The following is a 23,386-nucleotide window of genomic DNA, read 5'->3' as shown; positions in this document are numbered from 1 at the left end:
AAGCGGTCCACAAAATTAGGTCTTTAAATTAACTCCGATCACACAGGTTCTTGTGCGGATACCGATTTTTAGTCACTTTAAACGAACCGAAATCACTTTGTTGCGGCCGATTCGCGGGTACAATCAGAAAAGGTTACTTGGTCGTACAAGTTTCCTCTTTTCACTAGATTGTCAAAGGATAACGAGTTTACTAGGACTTCTTTTTTTTTCAGTATCCTACCGACTGCGCCATTTACGAATTCAGTCCGAGGGTTTAATAAAAAAAAAATAACACGGTTGGCTTGTGATATATTATTAAACGTTTATTTATTCCAATAGAGGAAGAACTAGAGCCTTTGGATTATCAATTAGTTGGACAATGGATTACGAAGTTGAAATGGGCTGATAGTGTACTCAGAACTGAACTGCCTTATGGAGACATGTTTGCGTTTATATAGGCAGATTGGGATAGCTTAAGAGTGAAGTTTAAGAGAATTAAGTTATAATTGTTTATTAAGAGAGAAGCTCTCGAAAATTATGAGAGAGAAGCTCCCGAAAAATAGGAGTAATTGGAGAATCCTGAGACCATTGCGAGGGCGGAAGTTTTTGTTATTTCAGTTGGCTTCGCCAAGTGATCGAATGTTTAGGGGACGACGTTGGCTCGCCACAGAGGCTAGACTTTGGAATATGATGCTGTGCGTAAATGACATCTAAGCTTAATCGAAGGGCTCTCGATCTTTGATTACATTTTGTTCTTAGACATTAATGTGTGCGTGTAAGTTGTTACAATAGTGTGTGTGGTTTTGTACTTAGACATTAATGTGAGTGTGTGAGTTGGGGAGTTGTGGGTGTAGAATGGATATGTTACTATATATATTTGATAGACGACCTATATTCTTACTGTTACTGTTCGGTTTACCAATTATTAGTGCACGAATGTATATGCGTGAATTTTTGTATCCGATGTGGATCGGTGTCAAACAGGTCGGACGTGTCTATTAGGAATCTGCTTCCTAGTTAAGCAAGTCTTTTCGCTTGCAGTGCTGGGCAGTGGCATAGTAGATGCTCTACATTTTCTTCCTCTTCTACGTCCCTACAGCTACGGCAGAAATCGTTATAAGGGGCAGTTAGTCTTCTGGCATGGGAGCCTATCAACCAATGCCCTGTGATGACTCTCATATCAGTGCTGAGGTTTGCTCTGGTCAAACTTAGAAGTTTTGACGTTCTTTTTAAGCTTATTTTTGGCCATATTTGGCGTGTTAGGCGACAGTGTGTGGTATTTTCCCATATTGTCGGTTTGTTTCGGCTTAGGTTTTCCCTTAGTAGTAATTAACATGTGGCTGCAGGCATACTCATGTCCTCCATCTCTTGTATGAGTGGCACGATATACCTTCTCGAGCTAGTTCATCTGCGATGGAATTGCCTTCTATGTCCCTGTGTCAGGGTACCCATATAAGGCTGATTTCGAATTGTTGTGTCATCTCGTGCAAAGATGAGCGGCAATTCGATACTGTCTTTGAGTGGCTTGAGATTGAGCCAATCGATTTGATAGCTGCTCGGCTATCACTGAATATGTATACGTGTGAGCTTTCCGGTTTTAGTGCTTTCAAATGTTTTAGGGCCTCTCTTATTGTTGCTACTTCAGCTTGGAAGACGCTGCAATGATCGGGATGTCTAAACGAGATGCGTGAGCCTAGCTGTTCGGAGTAAACTTTTCCTTCTACTGTGTTCTGTAGTTTTGACCCGTCCGTATAGAAGCATATAGCATTCTGGGGGCCAGGTGTCTGTGAGTTCCACTCATCCCTCTCTGGGATAATTGTGTTGAACAATGTTTGTATGTACTCCGTTGGAGTGCAGTAGTCTGTCCTGGAGGGGACTATTTGATTGTGATTTAGGATGCACGAGTGACCCGCTTCTTGTGGGTTATACTTTTTATCTCTAAGCCTGATTGCCGCAACTGTAGCCTGTTCCATGCCAGCTAGTTCTGGGCTTGGGAGGTTGAGTATATATCCAGTTTACTATATAGGGTGTCATGCCCCATTTGAGCCCGATTGCTTTCTTGCACGTGAAGAGTGCTATTGATGCATTTCGTATCTGTCTGTGAGATTCAATTTCCAGTTTAGTTTCCTTTCAAGTATTACGCCTAGGTATCTTGCGCTGCTACTGAAGGAAAGTCTTTGATTGTTGAGGATAGGTGGGACTAAGTCTTGCATATTATACTTCGCTCATACTTTTTCGCTCATGAGATCGCATAGCGTTTGGGGGTATTTACCTGTAAAGATAATAGCAACGTCGTCCGCATAAGCTATTATCCTACAGACAATTCGGGACTCTAGCCACGATTGCGGTAGGTGTCCAAGAAGTTGAGACTTTTTAAAAATTTCTAGAAGCCGGCTTATGGCTGTGTTTCCCGCATGTTGGATTTGTCCGGGTATGATTTTGTCTGGACCTGCAGATTTGTATGGTTTAAAACTGTGTATGGCCCAATGGAGGACCTTTGGGTCTATGCACAGTTCGATACTTGCCAGTGTGGCGTTTGTTTGTTGGGAGGGTTGGGAGCGTTTTGGCTGTTTTCTGGAAAGTGAGTGTCTAGAAGTATCTCTAGAGATTCCTCACTCGTGCTGGTCCAGGAGCTGTCCGCTCTTTTAAGGTAGCCTATAGTTGTGGACGATTGGGAGAGGATTTTTCTAAGTCTGGCTGCTTCAGCTGTATTTTCAATTTCTGAGCAGAAGGAATGCCACGAGGATCGCTTTGCTTTTCTGATGGCCTTGTAGGTGGTCACCAGGGACTCCTTATTTCCTGCCTTGGCCCTGTTAAAAAGGGTTCTGCAGTCCATTCGGAGGGAAGATAGTTCTGCCGACCACCAGGGAGGTTTTCCTTTTCTTTTGAGCTTGCTATTGGGGCAGTCCTTTTTTAGTGCATAGTTGCAGGTTTCTAGTTGGTACTAGTTTGTTTGGACTAGAAATTGTTTGAGGATATGAAGGGGGATCCGTTGGGATTTTTTCTCTTAAAATATTTTTGTATTTTTGCCAGTCTGTTTTCATTGGGTTTGAGAAAACTACTAGTTTTGTGCGGTTGGTTGTGATGGCCTTTCCAATTTACCTGTGGTCCGAGAAAGAGTGCTTATCTAGCACCCTCCAGTGAGTTACTCTCTCTAATAGTGGTTTAGAGACGAGAGTTAGGTCTATTACCTCTTTTCGTTTCTTAATGATAAAGGTGGGGTCATTACCTTTATTACATATAAAGAGATTTGAACTAAAAATAAAGTTGAAGAGAGACTCACCGCGGTCGTTTGTGTTTGTACTTTCCCATTGTGTTTGATGGGCGATTGCGTCGCAGCCTACTAGGAGGCCCATGTTCAGCTTTTCGCTGTCTTGTACCAGCTCATCCGGCGGTTCTTGCCTTTCATAGGCCATGTACGATGACATCACTCGGAACGGAGATGGCTGACTCTCCACGGTGGCTGCCGCGTTATCTGCATCGCTGTAATTATAGAGCAGAAAAATGCTAAGGTGCTTTTAGGCTAAAATACAGGCCCTTACTTTACCTTCGCTGGGAGCTGTTAGAAGCTTATATTTCTTAGTCCTGAAAACTTTCCATCCACTATCCAAGGTTCCTGGATCAGGACAATGTCGACTCCATCTTCAGCCAGATGGAGTTGAAGAGCAGCGGAAGCTGCCTTACTGTGGTGGAGGTTTATTTGCAGAAGCCTCACGGACATCTGCTGTGGGCATCTCCACCACGGTAGTATCGGCTCTTTCCTCGTCCGATGTGTCTTGGTCCGTCATTGAACCCATGTTAGCTAGGCTGCGGAGAATTGAGGCATCGGTCCTCGGCTTCCGATGCCTCGATCTCAGACGCAATCTCCGCGATCTCTCCGCCACCGCTTTCCTGGTCCTTCTTGGCGGAGTCCGATTTGTAAACCTTTACGGTCACTGAACTGAAACCGAAGTTTCGCTCCCCAGGAGCGGGCTCTATGGAAGCTAGGGACTCCTTGTTTAGAATAAGGATGGCCTGATTTGTTGGCCCTTCCATCTCGTCGACCTTCACGAGTCGCCAGTCCGAGGTGGGAAGGTGTGAATTGCATCGCTGTAGCATGGTGAGAATTTGGTCCGGCGCCTTGATGGATGCCGGGATCCAGATCCTTGCACGGGATCGGCAAGGTACGTCGGACCAGCTCAACGCAACAAGTCCGGCGCCCTTATACACCTCCCCAACCTCCTTTATTGCGGCTTTATATAGCTCCGCAGAGCGCTCGTCATCACAGGCGATCACCTTGACGCTGCCTTGGAACCATCCCACGTCTTTGCAGACAGGAGGGGGGCCAGGTTCTTTGGCTAAAATCTTGTGGCTAGGGCTGCCTCCACCCACTTCCACTTATTTCGTGGAACCCTGAAACTTGGTTCGTTTCTGTCGACCACGCCCAGGAGAATGCGGTTTTTCGCGATCTCCGCAAAAGATCGCCCTGGCTGTACGCGTTGCCACTTGGCGGAGGGGTCGGCTTCCTTGCCGAAGTTTGATAATACGGATCTTGCCCATTCCACCTTCTTTATCCATTCTGCAGAAGGAGCCGCTATCTTCGCTTTCTCCTGGCTGTGTAGGATTTGCCCAGCAGAACAGGGGGTCGCCAGGTACCCTGAGCTCTCCGTTTGAGACTGAGCTATTTTGTGACCCGGGCCCTCAGCCAGGCTGACTCTCGGCACGGATGGAGAGTATAGTCGCACTTCCGGGTGTTTGGACAATAACGGCGCGTTCTTCTAGCAAAGCTTGAAGCTACACGTTAGTCCCCTTGTCCATGACCCGACAGACGGCTAATGTATATGTAAGTATAATTCCATCAGTATATATAGCAACACCCAGGATCCAACGCCTCGAGATCTCATCGGATTAAAGTGGGGTAAGGTTGACAGAACACTGTTCCCGCGCTTTTCTCTATATTTGTATATATACATTTATTCTCGTGCCAATTTTATTTTTATACGATTAGTAAATATATGTATATTTTTGTAATAATGATAACCGAAGGGTGTCAGGTATAAAAAAATATTATTTTGTGAGCCTCCTCCAGGCAATATAGTTTATTAACAGAAGTTAAATGCCCAATGTTCAATATTGTTTAAATAAAAACAAGAGAGAACGCTATAGTCGAGTTCCCCGACTATCTCATACCCGTTACTAAGCTATTTGAAGTGCGAAGGAGAGTCTTTAACACTAACAGTTTTTGGCGGTTTGTGGGCGAAAGGGTGGGCGTTTTTTGGCAAATCAATAGAAATTTACAAGACTAATACAAAAATGAAAATATATCAAAACTGTTTCAAAAGTGTGGGCGGGGCAGCTTTGAGCGGTTTGTGGGCGTGGCAAAAAGTTTTTTGGCAAATCGATAGAAATTTACAAGACTTATACCAAACTGAAAAAAATATCAAAACATTTTTCAAAAGTGTGGGCGTGGTAGTTTTGGGTGGTTTGTGGGCGTTAGAGTGGGTGTGGCAACATGAGTCGATAAACTTGCGCTTCTTCTATGCCTCTGGAGTTTGCATGCTGAATCTCAACATTTTATAGTTCCTGAGATCTCGACGTTCATACGGACGGACAGACGGACATGGCCAGATCGAGTCGGCTATTGATCCTGATCAAGAATATATATACTTTATATATATATATATATATATTTTTTTTTTAACGCGCGAGTCCCACGGCCACACCTCCCGCCCAACCGACCAAGGGGCGCGGCCGTGTATCGTACGGCTCGAAACGCGGGAAGATAAACGCGATATAGAGGACAGAAAAGGACGAGGAAATATATGTATACTAGTAGTAAAATCTAAGAATTCGTTAAGTACGTTAGTATTTGTCGCTTTAAAAACGGCAGAGAGTCAGAATTAGAGATAATAGGATAGAATCTATTATAGTCAGAACATAATACTCTGTAGGGATCATGCAACTCATAGTTAGATCTACAATGATTTAAAATTAGAGGTCCGTAATTTCTAGTAAATCTGCTTGGAACAGTGAAGTTTAGCCGACTAACCAAGTCGGGACTATCCACTTCACCACGAATAAGGCTAAAAATAAAGACTGTTCCAAGCATCGTTCTACGGTTAGCTAAGGAGGGTAAGTTAATTAACATTAATCTACTCGAATAAGGAGGTAATCTAGGGTTTGCATACCAATTAAGGCGCCGTAAGGCAAAAAGTAAGAAGAAGAAGAACTTCATATTGTGGACTCCAAACAGGTGATCCATACTCGGGGATCGGACGGACTAGAGAAATAAATAAGGTTTTGGTCATGTAAGGATCATAAAATTCCTTTGACCAGCGTTTTATAAAACCAAGCACACCCCTGGCCTTATTGACAATAGACGAAATATGGTCTGAAAATTTAAGTTTAGGGTCCAGAAGAACACCAAGATCATCAAAATGTGTTATTCTGTCCAAAGAGCACCCACTTAAAGTGTAAGTGGCGTGCATTGAGTTGGCACGACAAAAGGTCATAACTTTACACTTAGAGCCATTTAAGTTTAATACGTTATCACGGCACCAGGTTTGAAAGCAATCTAGATCGGATTGTAAGTCCAAATGGCGAGAAATGCCCTTATATTGCAAGCATAATTTTACATCATCATCGTACATTAGTACACGCGAATGATTTATTATTAAGGGAAGGTCGTTAATGATTTATTATTAAGGGAAGGTCATTAATAAATAAGGTAAAAAGGAGCGGACCTAGGTGGCTCCCTTGTAGGACGCCGGATGTGACTCGGAGAATACATGAAAGAGAATTTTTAAAGAGGACCCGTTGCGTCCTGCCATTCAGATAACTTAGAATCCAATTTAGGAGATCAACAGGGAAACCTAATAAATCAAGTTTTTTTATTAAAAGTGAATGATTAACAGAGTCGAATGCTTTACTAAAATCCGTATAAATGACATCTGCCTGAAGATTATTTTTGAAACCCTGCACTACGAAGGAGGTTAGCTCCAGAAGGTTAGTAGTTGTAGATCCGCGTTTCATGAACCCATGCTGACATGGTGAAATAATTGACCTACAAAGGTGCTGCAAATGAGGAGTGATAACGTTTTCAAAAAGCTTAGGGATAGCAGACAATTTGGAGATTCCTCTGTAATTGCTTGCATCCGATTTGCTACCTTTTTTATGGAGAGGGATCAAAAAGGACTCCTTCCATATTTGGGGGAACTGTGTAGATTCCAGAGATAAGATAAACAGTTTTAGTAGAGGTTTGCACAAGGCTTCCGGGACCTGGCGAATAGACAGGCCTAACTCGCTGAAGATCATAAAGCAGTGAGCTTTCGTTTAAAGTGGGACAGAATATTAAATTTGACTTTGATACCGCGTAAGAGTAAGGTCGTTCGGAATGAGGTAACGTAGAATATGTGGTTTGAAAAAACTTGGCAAATAGATCGGCTATTGCCTGATCCGATGTTACCGAAGTATTTTCAAAAAATAGCGAGGAAGGGTAACTGGTTGTTTTGCGCTTAGTGTTAACGAAATTATAAAACTGTTTGGGATCCTGTGCGAACTGGAACTTACAACGGTTTAAATAATTCTTATAACACTGAGCATTAAGCACGGTAAAATTTAACCGAGCACTTACATATTTAGAAAATATAGATTGAGAACCGGTATTTTTAAATTTTATATAAAGTCTGGACTTAACATTTCTTAGATGTGTCAACTCTTTATTAAACCAAGGAGGTTTGTTAGAAGTAGACGGATAGTACATCGGAACACAAGAGTTGAAAAATGATTTAATTGCAGTATAAAAAATATCTATGGCATCGGCCATTATGTTGCAAGAATATAGATCGGACCAATTAAAGCCAGATATAAAAAGATTTAACCTCTGAAAGTTTGCCTTACGAAAACAATGAATTCGTTTGGTTGACTTTTCTGGCCTCTCTTTTATTACGGTACCTGTGTCGATTGTCACCTCGAAAGTTGGATGGTATGGATCTTCTGGTTGACTAAGAGGTGCTACTCTAGTCAGAAACACACTTTCAGGACTTGAAACAAAACAGATCCAATAAACGACCAAGAGAATTTCGAATATAATTAACTTGCGACAACGATATGTCAAGCAAGCCGTCAATAAAGTCATGCTGTGCTATAGGCAGGAGAATATTTGACTGTTCCTCTGTGGACCACTTAGTGCCTGGTATATTAAAGTCACCTAGGACAACTAGTTGGTCCCTATCGGACAGTCTGTTTGTAACGGATTGGATAGCGGACAAATGGTTAACATATTCAGGAAATTCAGAAGACGGCGGAATGTACGAGCACGTAATATAAACATAGCTATCAGAAAATGACAGCTTTACGCATAAGAATTCTAAGTTACGGAACTCGTCAAAAAGTACCTCCTCTGACGTGAGGGTAGACCTAACAGCAGACCTCCCCGCCTGGAGGGACGATCATGCCTGTATACTGTGTACATACCTGGGAAAACTTCGGAGTTAAGTATCTCCGGTTTTAACCAAGTCTCTGTAAACACAATAATATGGGATGCAAAGGAAAGGCTATTAGAATACAAATTAGTTAGCTTACTACACAAGCCTCTTATATTTTGATAACAGGTAGTGAGACTAGATTTTAGTTTTTTGAAGATAAAGAAGTAGAAGTAGTGGAGGAGGATGTGGCAGTGATCTGGCCTCTTGTGGGAAGTTAAATTCCCAGGGGCCCTTTTTTCTATTTTTAATCTTAGCTTCAAACTCTTTCACAATCATACTTTCCGGCCAAAAATCACCAGAACATATGGTTGAGAATAGCTCATTTGGGACAGTTATCTTGAAAGATGAGATGTCCATAGCATAAGAAAAGTTAAATTTTTCCACTTTTATGTTGTCGACTTTTGTTTTGTCTTGTATATAATACAGTACATCAGATGATATTTGATCAGGGGAAAGCCGAGAAACAAAAATTTGTTTCTTTAGTGGAACCACCGAGAGGGGTTTTGGCACTGCAGGTTGTATTTCTGAAGTGCCAACTTGTGCCGGTAGTCCGGACTCAATATTCCTTTGTGGTGGTAAACAATTCGGGACGGGTGAAATCATCGGTTGATAAACCAGTGCGGACAAAACGGAATCTGGACTCCCTCCACAACCGATTGATCGGATTGCACCGAATGTTTTTTAGCTGCCGATCTAAGCAACATTTGAGGGTTTGCTGCGATCGTCAACTGATCAGCTGTGGAGTCATGTTGATCACTTGCCGAAGATTGCGGGGCATTCCCCTTAGGCAGCCTACCACCAGCGGCTTTCTTGCGCTTTGAAGATTCTTCTAATAGTTTGAGGCTTTTAAATTGTGAATCAAGCGCAGAAAGAAGATCATCAGCTCGACGAAAACTATCTCTAGCCACGCCAAAACTGCTGATCAGTATTTTCAAGCCACCTTTAGTTTGGCGCATAAAGAGTTGCATTTCATTCGCAACTCCTAGGGAAGTATCACAACAGTATTTTAGATTAGGGCCTTCAGCTAGGTCATCACTTGTTCGGCCGTTAAAAGCAGCGCACTTAGTGTGCACCATTCTATCACATAGCCAAAGGTCATTTTTGACTGATCAGGCTTTATTACCTGACGGCATTTGTTATGGAAGCACACAACATTGGTTTCCATGTTTAATTGGGTTTTGACCACTGTACCAAAAGACAAAATCAGAAAATGTACCGCAAGAGCGCAGTGTGCACTTTTAGATTTTGTGTGAGAGAGCGAGAGAGCGGGTGCACGGTGTTAAGTACAAAAACAACACCAAACAGCACTACGGACAACGCACGAAAAAGAGCGAATGGTCGGAAACGCTTCCTTCTCCCTGTTACATACTTTTCAACGAATCTAGTATACCCTTTTACTCTATGAGTAACGGGTATAATAACTTTTCTGCGGCGAGTATCCGCCTTGTTTTATGTGCTGAGGCGAGAAGTGGAGAAGGTCAGAAACGATGACATAACGTTTGACGGACAGCCTTGACAAAAGGGGATCGTGTTGCGCGGCTCGCGACGATCCATGAGGCATGCGGACGCATGAAGGGGAGGGAATGTGGCCGAAACGTTGCCCGATCGTTTTACGATCAAGCTACATCTTAGCTTCTAATATTTATTCTCGTTATGTTGGTGTGGTGAGGGGTGCCGACGTAAAAGCTGATCAATTTTTGACAGAATCGTGATAAACACATATTTCGTAAATAAAAACTATTTTATCTATCTACAGAGATTAAATTTATGAAGAATTATTTATTTGCGTACCGTTACCCTTTAACTATTTTGCTTAGATCCAAAACCAGAAGCTGCGGATATGCGGCAAAAAAGAACCATTTTTTTTTAGCAAAATAACACTTTTTTTTATCTTAGGGGACTTATTCCTTGGAAACCTTTCCTTTCGAGATTTTGACAGGTTCGTAGTTGTGCATCGTACCCTTTGTGTAATGGGTTTAATTAAATAGTTCCTGAGATCTCGACTTTCATACGGACGGACATGGCCAGGTCGACTCGACTATTGATCCTGATCAAGAAAATATATACGGTATTTATATGGTCGGAAACGCTTCTTTCTGCCTGTTATGTACTTTTAAACGAATCTACTATACCCTCTTACTCTACGAGAAACTGGTATAAATAGTAAAAGGCTTCACTTAGTACGGGTTTGTTTATTTTATTTTAACTTGGCCACTTTTCAATTTAAAAAGCACATAAACAATGTTTTTATAAATATACACCAAGATTGTGCGTATAGCGAGGTAAAGCTTATCAGACAGCTAACTGTTTAGCTTCGACCAACCACACAGCAATATACATGTGTATTAAAATATCATAAATTTAAACACAATATAACTTCCAATATATGTTATTAGTTACGTTTCTTTAGCATGGCAAAAATTATTTAATTAATTTTAACCTATATATAAGACAAAAATAGTTGCATAAGGGGATTACTCCGCAGTAGTTTAAATTGTATGACCAAAGCAATACAACAAAAAAAATATCTACCTTTTATATATTTTTGAGAATTATTATAATTGGTACATTATATATTTATAAATGATAGCTTATTTAATCTTGTGGAACTCCTCCATGCATAACTTGCAGCTCCAAGAGCCCTCTGGTGGAGTCATAAGCGGTGGTGACAGGCAGTACATATGGTATCCCCGGTCACAATCGTCACAAAATAATAGTTGGTCGTCATTGTCAGAGGTCCCACATATGGAACAGTACTTGCATTCAATGCATTGCCAACGATAACGTTTTACTGATATAATCATGTTTGCCGTGAACTGTAGACACGATGGATGACCGGAACGACCACAATCCGAGCACGATACAAGCTCTTCGGGCATATTGGTTTTTTTATTTTCTCGCTGATCTCCCAGACAAAAGTCACAATAAGGTGATGGTTGGGCTATGTCACGTTCTACTCGTTGTTTTACCTTACTACCAGTAGCAAACACCGATTGATTTGTTCCTGTTTGCACCGGAAGCGCATTGCAAACATTTGAGGTTGCCAGTCCTGCGTTTATTCCAACCATTGTTGCTAGGGGAATTGAGTCATTAGAAGCTCCAGCATCGCTTGAAGTCTTTTCGTACGACGACGCTATGTTTGTTGGCACTATGAGTGCTGACTGTGAATTGTCGTCATTGATGGGAATAGGCGAAGCTGAGTTTGAATGAGATGCATAGAGCCCTGTGGTGGCGGCAGCAGCCGCAGTACACGCTGCATGTGCGACAGCGGCGGCAGCTGCTGCTGCGGCTGCGGATGTGTTTGCACTATTTCCACCACCTCTACGTTTTCGATCAGATTCTCCGTCAACAGCATTTTTTCGACGATTGCCTAAGATATCAATAATGATGACAATTCATTGATGAATAAATGTATTTGATAAATTTGTACTCACCACCACCTTTACGACCCCGTTTAGGAGTGCCTTCTACGTTTGCATTTGTTCTTCGAGGTCTCGTACATTTTTTGCGTTTGCCCCTGCTGGTGTAAGACTCATCAAAATCGTTATCTGAATCAAAGTCATCCTCAAATTCATCGCCATGATGATAATGTGCTGTGTCCATTTCATCGTGGAACCATTCCTTTTCGACGTTTGCATGTGAGTCCTTACTATCATTATCTCCCGATGCTCCCATGGAGTTGCCATCCGTAGCAGCAATGGCTGTTATAAAAAACAAAGTTTCAGTTTTAGAAAAATTCTTCTGACACGCTGCAATTGTTTTCTTACCTGCGCTTTCAGCTATGTGAGGATTTTGTGGTACAGCAACACCAGACAAAGGTATATGGTGGTGATGCTGATGCGTTTGATGGTGGGAGTGCTGAAGAGTGTGCTCGCGATATTGATAGGCTCGGAAACTTTGATTCGGGTTAAGTAAGTACTGACGTTTGGGTTTGCGCCACCTGGATGATGGATAAGTGTATATCTGACCATGCCGAAGACCCGGCATTCGCTGTTTTTTTTTCATAAAGAGGGAACAATGTGTCTGTGCGACACCTGTCTGGGGATCGAGGAATGGCATACGAAGTCGCCGTTCAATGCATAGACGAGTATTAAAATTCTCACTGTTTTCTAGAATCTCCTTGTACTTTTCCTTGTCATTTAAAACGTTTTGAATTTTCTCAAAATTGGCTATGTTTACTACCAAAGTTTTTTCGTAAGCAGATTTAGAAGCCATGTTGATGTCGTGGGGTAGCCGCAGAAATTATTTGCTTGAGCATAAAATTAAATAACCCAAATTGTCAACATATTTTTGACCATTGATTAAAAGAATGGGTTGTTCACACACACACACAATTCAAGGCGTTAAATATAACGAAAATTGGAATTGTTATGAGGTACTAGGCAAGAAGTAAAAAAAATTAACATTCAGAAAAGGTGTGAACGTATATCTAATTTTAAATAGATACAAAATATACATAACAAGATGTCGACGATAGCTATTATAAATTATTTCCACATTTCCCCGAGAGGTTCCTAGTGCACATATAACAACTCCTTAAAACGAAACGACCAATATACAGACAGGGATGTTGCAAGAGTTTATGATCATGTGATGAAAAGTAAAAAGAAACGACGAAAGGTAAGATTATTGTTACCCATTATTATTAACTCGAATGCAGTATTCGTTTTTATTCCGAATTTAACATCGCATTGAATGCGAATTTTCCGAAGTGTAACAGGCTTATAATGCAGAACAGCTGGTCATACCGTCTGGTATTGTTCAATATGTATCGAACTTCTTGGGACAATATACAATCGTTATTCCAATATGTTTTAAAGGTTATAACCATCTATATCAGGAATGCTCCGGTTATCATAAATAATTTTCCTTTTTCGGTTTGGGCCAAATCTTTCGATTTCGATTTTTCGCAAAATTTGTGCTATCGATTTGTTTTGTTTCTCATCGCTTCTTGCAGCTCAAAAACCTGTTTTATTTTTTTGGTCAAAATCAAAAAATGTGAATAAATGCCTTTTATATTTGCAATTACTTGTGTTGAAGCCAGAAAAAGGCAGAAATTGGAGGGCTTGAGAAAATCTACAGCTGCCACATTTTTCACAGTTTTAATTCAGATGTCCGCAATTACTTTTTTTCTACATTTTGACCGTTTAAGTAATTTAATTAAATAGCATTATTTACAAACAACCATTTTGGCCCTCTGTTAGTACTGGTTGGAAATAAACTTAGAAAAGAAATGTAAACATAGCATAACAGCTTACATTCGAGCTTAATTTGTAGTTGCGCTCATTGCATTACTCTTCTACTGAGAAGCTTTATGCTCAGATACAAATTTGGTATGGCTTTTGTGAGCAGACATTTCGTCAGCATAGAACCGTGAAGCTGCGCCAGAGTAGTATTTGTATGTACATTTTTGACAACCGATTGCAACCACTGACTACATTGGAAAATCCCCAGCTAGGCTGCTAGATTGGAGTCCCATTTTAATAGTTTTTACTTGGGAAAACACTCCCAAGATTTTCATGGCGCCTGAACAGGGACTACGGCTTTAGCATTTTCCGTGGAAATTTTTCGGTGGGCGAATATAACCTAGCTGGCGAATTTCAGCGCAGAGTCGTTAGTTAGGAAAGTTAGGAAAAACATGCCAAATAATCAGGTAATCAGTGCACAAAATTAAATTAAGGTGCAGTCCACCACTTGTGTTTGTATGTTACATAAAAGTTGCGCATAAATTACCTTAATACTTTTTTGGCATTTTGTAAATTGAAAAACCAATCAAATAACTCCTATACCTATACCTAAACTGCCTTTGAGGAAATCCACGTTTGTGGAAATTTCTGTGGATGTCTGGAAAATTTAACGAACAGCTTACATAACGGTGCAATTGACGTATCGCCGCTATATTTAAACAGCAATGTGCCGTTCATTTTGATTCCGCTTTGTGCAATGCATACCCAGTTATAGAGCAATTGTTTTCAACGACACATACAAGTTAATTTATTTGTTTATTAATAAGATAAAAAATAAAATTACAATTTTTTTTTTCAACTTTATTGATTGAATGCAAAAATTAGACTAAATTAAAGTTTTACTCTAGCTCCCTAATCTGGCCTTTTGTGAATCAGAATTTGCTGTAGCGGTGGCAGCGTTGGTGGCAGCGCTGGTGCAGCGACGAATCAAAGCTTGATAACAGTTTGTCAGTTGTGCAGTAGGCTGTAATTGGTTAATTGCAGTTCTGCTGATGACTTCTTAATAAATTTGGCTTTTTCCTGTTGTTGTCAATATTTCGCATGAATTGCATGTGCCCGTGTGACCTGCTTGGCCATTTCCTGTTTTGGATAATATTTATTAGGAATTGCAGGTGCCCGTGTGAACTGTTTTGCAACTGCAGTTCAATGCTCTGTTAATATTAATTGTGTTATGATTTGGTTTATTTTTTTTTGGCGCGTGCAGGAAATAATGCAGACGCTGATCTAAGCTTTTCTTTATGAGCTTTTGGTAAAGCGTGTTGTTAACTTACATATGGTCTAGTAGCTCTCAAAGTGTATGAATTTTAAGGTGCTAAGTGGGCATCTTTAACTCTTATGGGATCCACATAGAAAATTTGGGACATTTTACTCTTGAATAAAACTCAACAATTGGTGAAGTTGCTGTTAATTATAATATTCATTTAAAATAAAATAAATTTTAATACTTATATGCAAAATAAATATTTTTCAGATTTTTTCATACTTTCGCCAATTATTGTGCCAGACATTTAATGTTGTAATTTGTTTCAATTAATTAAATTCCAATAATTTTTAAAATGAGTGACCCAAAGAAAGCAAATGTAAGGAAGGGATGACAAACACAAAATTTATATCGGCAATGCAGAAACACGACAGGGTTTTAAGCGACATAAGGCGTATGAAAACGGCATTCGAAGAAAAATCTATTTCCTTTGATAAATTTCAAATGGAATACCGAATGCAGCTTTTTGAAGATTGCTCTGAAAAATTAATGGATATTCAGGCAGACATCGATGTACTAAAGCCATATAATAATTTAAGAGCGCGTTATCACTAAGGCTTTATATCGGTCCGTAATGACAGAGAACGAATCTCAGAAAGTTAGTCAAGCCAACGATGCTCATCGTCATTCGCCCCAATTACTAAAGAGGAGTCTTCCAAGGTTAAGTGGAAAGCATGCTGAATTTAAAAACTTTATGAGTCTTTTCGAGAGTTTAGTCCACAACAATTCATCTTTAACCAACATTGAAAAATTCCACCATTTGATTTCATGCCTAAGTGATGATGCGTTAGGAACTGTGAAAGCGTTTCTAATTTTGGACATAAATTATGAAAAGGCTCTGGCCAGTTTGAAGAACGTTTTTTAATAAATGTTTGATTTTTTTCGACACAATTTCATTATTATTTGACATCCCTCATATACCAACGACCTCTGCATCAGGTTTGAGGTCTCTAATTGATGAAATTTCGGCTCTTAATGCATCATTACAGTCACTGGGAACTGAAGAGGAGATAAATAATGTCATTTTTATTCACATCGCAATATCAAAAGTAGATCATATTACCAAATCTCGATTTGAAGCGCAGCTAGATTACAATAAGTTACCGACGTTGAGTCGACGATATCAGCACCCAACTGCTGAGGAATCGACTAAGAATAATAAGATACCCAAGTTTCAAACAAAGGCTATTCAAAATCGTCGTTTTCTTGCGCAATAAAAACAGATCTTCGGACCGGATCAAAATGTAGATACTGCTCAGCGTCGAATCATTAGTCAAGCTTTCGCAGCTATTCCTGTGATTCAACGTATCGATTTCGCTAAACACAATCGTGCATCAATTGTATCAATCAAGGACTTGCAGTAGAGAAGTGCAAGGTAGAAAAATGTCGAGTTTGTTCAAAGCCCCATAACACAGTTCTTTACAGATACGGGTTAAAACAACAACAAACTGTTTCGGGCTCAGTGTCTCAACTGCAATCACAAGAACAAGCAATAGCTTTTGATCATCATAGTCAAGCACAGTCATGCCATGTTACTAGTAGTGATCAAGTTATTCTTGCTACTGCAGTAGTATTGGTGCGAGATCGCTTTGGTCAGTTCCAATTAGCACGAGCTCTCCTAGATTCTAAGTCGCAAATAAATTTCATGGCCGAGGATTTAGCACAGCGTTTCCGGCTACACAGAAAAGAATCGTGCTTAAATATTACCACTGTTGGAAAAAATGACTCTGTAGTAAGGCAAAAAGTCCATACGTCGATTCACTCTCGCGTCAATTCTCATAACTTTCTCACCGATTTTTGGGTCTTAAGATCGATTTCAACATATTAACTCGATCATGAAGTCAACTGTGCGCAATGGAGTATTCCAGTAAACATTAAGCTGGGCGGACCATCGTTTCTACAAGCCCGTTGATTGGCGCAGAATCCTTCTTCGAACTTCTGAGACTAGGCCAATTAAAGTTGGGCTCCAAACATTCATCAATTAAGAAAACGTTATTTGGGATGGATGGTTTTCGGAAAGTACTCTCGATACGCATTGAATTAGGCCCAGGTGTGTAACGTTACTATCAATGAAAATATCTGTTCTGTCGACTTTCGTGTGGAACGTTTTTGGGAATTCGAACAAGTTTCAGAGAGAACGAAGGTTGTTTATACAGCTGAACAAGTTGCTTGTGAGCAACACTTCAAGCAAACCATACGCAGGCTTTCGTCTGGTCGTTATTAAGGGAGAAGCTGCCATTAAAGATAAATCCAAATGTTCTAGGCCTATCCTTCGAAACAGCAAAGCGCAGATTTCTCGCTTTGGAACGCAAAACATGCAAATAATCTCGAGGGAGCTTAACTCTATTTTGGCAAGATTTCGATTGCACCAATATGCATTGAAGGCTGAAATCTCGAAGATGTATAGGCACGTTATTGTTGCCGCTGAAGATCGGAACATCCAACTTATCGTGTGAAGGAAACCTCGTCTCAAGCTCTCCAAACCGATCAACTCTCTCAACACTTTCACATACGGAACAGCCTTAGCTCCGTTTTTGGCTATCCGTTGCTTCTTCGAGCTCTCAAAGACCTATGCTGAGTCATATCCCATAGCAGCAGAGGTGATATTAGGCGACTTTTATGTTGACGATATGCTCACAGGTCCCAACACTTTAAAAGAACGACGCAATCCGTCGTATCACGTTTGTTTGATTCTTTGGGGTTATTATGCCCGTTGATTACAAGATTAAAAATGTTGCTTTAGGAGCTTTGGCGACCAAACTGCCCAGATTCACATATTCGCTGATGCATCAAGTGATGCCTATGGATGTTGCATTTATGTCCGCACTACTGATGGGACAAATAATTGGTCGAGCTTGCTCACCGCCAAGTCACGAGTGTCTCCCCCCTAAAAACAAAATCAATTCCAAGGCTAGAATTGTCTGCAGCTCATCTTCTTGCCATGTTATGGGCTCAAGTAGCTTCGTTGCTGAACAACGTTAGGTTGGAACGCATTAATTTCTGGTCGGATTCGTAAGTCATATTATATTGGTTAAAAAGAGATCCATCCACACTAGCAACGTTCGATGCAAAAAGGGTGTCTGAAATTCAAGAGCTCTCAGATTATGTTGTCTGGTGGCATGTGCCAACCAAAGATAATACAGCTGATTTGGTTTCATGTTGAACAGACATAGAAGGTTTAAGCTGCACTCTGTGGTAAAATGAGAAATGTGAGTGTCCTAGTCTTCATCAGATTGAAGTATCTCCCGATTTAATGTTGTCCGAGATCAAGCCAAGTGTGGCAGTATGTTTCGTAATAAAACATATTGAAAGATTTTATTATTATTATATTAAGGTGGACCAAGACTTGGAAAGTCTGGGCCACTGAGTTTTTGAAAGATGTTCGTCGTTTAATAAAATGATTCGTGTTGGAAGCAGATTTTTTAATGCGCCAATTTCGTATGATACCAAATTTTCCCTTTTGCTGTCCCAAAAGACAGAATTTGTTACATTGTTTCTTTGGAACTTACATCGGACTCATTATCATGCAGGTGCCAAAGTGGTGGTGTCGCTTTTGAGGCAGCAGATCTGGCTTATCAGAGATTGTCCGTGGCTGTGTCCACGGTTTTCGGTATTAACCTGTTCTGCTTGTTGTTCAAAGATGCTCGAATTGAGTACCCACCAAGTAGAGGTAGAGGCTATGCTCAATTCTCAGCCCATCGCGTCGCCTGGCAACGACCCCAACGATGGAGAGGCTCTGACACCAGGACACCTGCTGATCGACCAGCCTCTTCTTACGCTGCCGTCAAAATCCGAATCAGTGGAATCTCCAGCAAGGGCGATTACCTGGCCACGCTTCAGCAGCGCTGGTGCTGATCCACGAGGACAACCTCCCTCCACAACGGTGGCTTACAGGACGAGTGGTGGCAACAACGCTCGGCGAGGAGGTTAGAGCGCATGTTGCGGAAACTGGAGGCGTCATTAAACGGTCCATCAACAAACTTGTGTTGCTGCCAATTAGCAGCGACCAAAAGGTTAAAGCGCCGGAGGCCTTCAACGCGGCCGGAATGTTGGAGCAGTAGTTTGAGTTTGAAAGCTTAGAAAAGAAATGTAAGCATAGGAAATGTAAACAGCTTCCATATGAGTTTAATTTGTAGTTGCGCTCATTGGAATCCTCTTCAACTGATAAGCTTTAAGCTCAGAGAAAAATTTGGTGTGGCTCTTGTGGGCAGTGGTTTCGTAAGCATAGAACCGTGACCCTGCGCCAGCGCAATTAATTTGAGGACCAATTGCAACCGCTGACTTTACATTGGAAAATCCCCAGCTAGGCTGCTAGATCGAAGTCGCATTTTAATAGTTTTTACTTGGGAAAACTCTCCCAAGATTTTCAGCTACCTATGCGATAGTTTTTGGCGACGTACTTATCGCGTAAAATTCTTACGAATTCGATTAGCGGAGCATGCCTGTATAGAAATATTGGTGTGAATGATTTACTTATAGGAAAGCTACATTTTGTTCGTATATTCACTTAATTATTACAGAAAATCGAATACAATTATTAATGTTTCTCAGTAATTCGATCAGAATTCTGCGATTGCGTAAGGTGCAGGCGTATTACAGAAAAGGTGAGTCTATTGACTGATCGCAAGTATATTAACAAATCACAGAAAAAAACTAAATATACCAAACAAGATATCAAAATAACAAGTCGGCACACACCTATATAACGGATAAAATACATTTCAGTACCAAAATTCCTTGCCCGTATTATTCCTCGCCGGAGTTCGAAAAACAAATCTCACAGGCTTTTTCTAGCAAAGTTTCAAACACCAAAGTCAAGCCAAGAATTCTGTCTTGGCTCTGCCGCTGCCTCTGCCCGCAGTTCATATTTCTTGTTTTTTTCGAAGTAGTTCGGAGCAGTGACCGAAAATGAGAGTAAGAGATGAGAGGAGACAAAACCAGAGTCGAGAAAAAACGCAATGTATAGACTTCTGAATACCGTTCTAATAATTGGTGGGATATTTATATAGTTTTAAGTGTATATATAATTTATGTTTGTTGATTTAGGGATTTTAAGTTTTGTAAGAAATTAAACTGTCGCTATAGGCAACGCAAATGCGTCCGTTTTTAATTATTTCTCTATGTAATTCTAATTACACGGAATCATTATGGTCGGAAGTACCCTGGCACGCGCCTTTCAAAATTTTCGTTTTCCGTCACCCCTTTTCTTTTGCATTTGCATTCAATTGTAAACGTGACAAGTCGTGTTTGTTTAAATCATTTTCAACATAAAAACAAGAGAGAACGCTGTAGTCGAGTTCCCCGACTATCTGATACCCGTTACTCAGCTATTGGAAGTGCGAAGGAGAGTCTTTAACACTGACAGTTTTTGGAGGCTTGTACGCGTTAAAGTGGGCGTAGCAAAAAGGTTTTTGGCAAATCGATAGAAATTTACAAGACTAATACTGAAATGAAAAAATATCAAAACTTCTGTCAAAAGTGTGGGCGTGGCAGTTTTTGGCGGTTTGTGGGCGTCAGAGTGGGCGTGGCAACAACAGCGTGAATTGATAAACTTGCGCTGCGTCTATGTCCCAGGAGTCTGTATGCTTAATCTCAACTTTCTATTTTTTTTAGTTCCTGAGATCTCGACGTTCATACGGACAGACGGAGGGACAGACGGACATGGCCAGATCGACTCGGCTACTGATCCTGATCAAGAATATATATACTTTATACGGTCGGAAACGCTTCCTTCTGCCTGTTACATACTTTTCAACGAATCTAGTATACCCTTTTACTCTACGAGTAACGGGTATAAATATAAATCCGGTAAGTAAAGTGTTTCGTGTTGATAAATTAGCTTAGCTTCGAATTCCTCACCTGTTGTATGGAAATTCCTCGCCAATTTGTATGGGAAATCCCCCGGGATTACTGGGGACTCCCTAGGCATTCCTTAGGTAATCCTTAGGGACTGGTACTGAAGGGTTTTAATGTTATAAAAAATGTATGTGTGTCAAGAACTATGAATATAGCTAACACATACGTTGACTTGAAGATAGCGGCTTAAAAAAAATGTTTGACTTTACAAATGTTTTGACTTTTCTTAGATCATGTTTTTCGCTAGCTCATGTTTTTCCCAGTGCGGAGTTTTCAACGCGCCACACAGCTCGCAACATAAAAGTCGATAATTCTACCGAAGAAGCCTTTACTGTTTTAGTTATAAAGTAAGATTGAATGAAAATTCAGTAGTTTCTATTTTACCAAATATTCGGTTTAGAGTGCGGTGTTCTGAAATTGCAGCGCATTTGGTGAACAAATGAATTCTTTTCTGAAACTTATTGTCTTTTGCTGGAACTGAAGGCAAACTTTGTGTTTTCACTCTTCTACAAGGCCCTGGAAAGTGGTGCTGTCAGTGTATCGAAGTTCTTCACGAAGCGACGATACCATCCCGCACGTACAACCTAATATATCTGCCTCTCGGCTTAAGCTCGCCCGGGTCCATTCGAAGTAGTCCACCTCCAACTATAAACCCGAGGTACGTTAGCGACTTAAAGAAAAATGTTGATTTTTTTTATTAGTGCGTATTCAAGTGCGTCTAGAAATCGGGAGCCAGGATTGAAAGGTCGTCTCGGTAAACGAAAACATTGGACCTCAGCTCGGCTAGTATCACTTGGTCCGTCAGTGCACCAAGCGTTGCGCTGCGTTGCACAGTCCTAATCGGATGTTGCCATTCGGAACTTATACAACGGTCTTCCAGGAACCGTAAACACAGTGTATTCCTTGCTTTTGTCGTTCATGATTGCTCTGGATTTGCGCACGTGAACCCAGTATCGCTCTTTTGTTCTTCTAGATAAGAGGACATTCAAGTTCCTCAGAACCTTCCCTCACGGACACCGGTGTTGACGGCGTTCCGGTGTTCCAGTCGAAAAAAAATTCAATAACGGAATTGAGGTCGTACTCGCTATTATACATCACCCTCCAGCGGCCCAACCGGATTTATCGTCTTCCGTCATTGGCTCCTGCGTTGGCATACCGTCCTCGGTCGTCCTGAAACTCAGCCGCCCTGCGGTCTTCGGCCCATCACGATCGTGAAGCGTGGTCAAGCGTGGAAATTCCGGTGATCAGCGATAACCTCTACCCGTCTCTGGTGGATGGTAAGGACTCTCTGCTGGTCTATACGCGTTAACATCGGTCGATCCTGGAAACCGCGATTCTTGGTCTACTTGTCCGCTTGGCGATCCGGGTCCATGGGCAGCAACCGCTGGCATTGTGGATCAACGTCATGCCAAGAAAACCGTTCCGGACCTCGTCCCTGAATGGATTTGCATAGAAATATAAATAAATTAATATGTATAAGTATTATTATAAGTATAAATCATAAATAAATAAATAAATACAATCCATCAATTTTAATGTTCCTTGTTTTTTCTTTCCTTTTGTAGACTTAAACTAGTGAGATGGAATTGATTATCGCCGGTGGACTTCTTAATTTTTAACATGCATGGCCACACCTCCCGCGCAGCGTCTATGTCTCTGGAGTCTATATGCTTAATCTCTACTTTCTAGCTTTTGTAGTTCCTGAGACGTAGTTCCTCGACGTTCATACGGACGGACAGACGGACATGGTCAGATCGACTCGGCTATTGATCCTAATCAAGAATATATATACTTTATATGGTCAGAAACGCTTCCTTCTGCCTGTTACATATTATACTTTTCAACGAATCTAGTATACCCTTTTACTCTATGAGTAACGGGTATAATTAAATCAAAGTCCAATTAACTTTATATTAGTTGCTTACATTTTTAAAACAAGTATGTATGTTTATGTCTTCTTATATAGAGATATAGAAGCTATATTTTTGATCGCCAAACAAAATGGTACCGTTGAAAATTAAGTGACAAAACAAAATAAATTCGACTATCTTTTCTTGAGACTTCGAAAATTTGTGACGCGGCCGCGCACAATAATATAATACAATAATATAATAATACATAATACATAAATAATCGTACAACAGGACCGGGATTAACAAGTGGTAATTATTGGAGAGTAAGCTCAACCCCTACGTATATACCCCGCCCTAGCTGACTTCAGGGTCCTGCTTACGTCTATACGTTGACTTCAGGATCCTCCTTACGTATCTACGCTGACTTCAGGGTCCTGCTTACGTCTATACGTTGACTTCAGGGTCCTACTTACGTATCTACGCTGACTTCAGGGTCCTGCTTACGTCTATACGTTGACTTCAGGGTCCTACTTACGTATCTACGCTGACTTCAGGTCCCGTATAATTCTCTACGCTGACTTCAGGGTCCCGCATAATTCTCTACGCTGACTTCAGGGTCCCGTATAATTCTCTACGCTGACTTCAGGGTCCTACATACTTCTCTACGCTGACTTCAGGGTCTCATATAATTCTCTACGCTGACTTCAGGGTCCCGTATAATTCTCT

General features: G+C 40.9%; 1 protein-coding gene, 1 long non-coding RNA gene and 1 pseudogene across 2 annotated transcripts; 1 reads left to right on the top strand and 2 right to left on the bottom strand.

Moving 5' to 3' along the window:
* Positions 1-966: 966 nt before the first annotated feature.
* On the bottom strand, positions 967-3,776 carry LOC122623752 (annotated as a pseudogene).
* A 6,845-nt stretch (positions 3,777-10,621) lies between these two features.
* On the bottom strand, positions 10,622-12,857 carry LOC122618324 (zinc finger protein ubi-d4). Its single transcript, XM_043794689.1, has 3 exons — positions 12,212-12,857; positions 11,879-12,145; positions 10,622-11,814 (listed from the first exon to the last, which is right to left on the bottom strand). The coding sequence occupies exons 1-3, from the start codon at positions 12,657-12,659 to the stop codon at positions 11,036-11,038; spliced, it is 1,494 nt and encodes a 497-aa protein (XP_043650624.1). The 5' UTR covers positions 12,660-12,857; the 3' UTR covers positions 10,622-11,035.
* Positions 12,858-21,331: 8,474 nt separating this feature from the next.
* LOC122626542 lies at positions 21,332-22,228 on the top strand. Its single transcript, XR_006326714.1, has 3 exons — positions 21,332-21,465; positions 21,521-21,703; positions 21,781-22,228. It is a non-coding gene; the product is annotated as an uncharacterized LOC122626542 (long non-coding RNA).
* The last annotated feature ends 1,158 nt before the right edge of the window (positions 22,229-23,386 follow it).

This window comes from Drosophila teissieri, chromosome 2L (assembly GCF_016746235.2).
Source record: "Drosophila teissieri strain GT53w chromosome 2L, Prin_Dtei_1.1, whole genome shotgun sequence".
Classification (NCBI taxonomy): Eukaryota; Metazoa; Arthropoda; class Insecta; order Diptera; family Drosophilidae; genus Drosophila; species Drosophila teissieri.
This window is presented reverse-complemented; position numbering and strand designations above follow the sequence as displayed.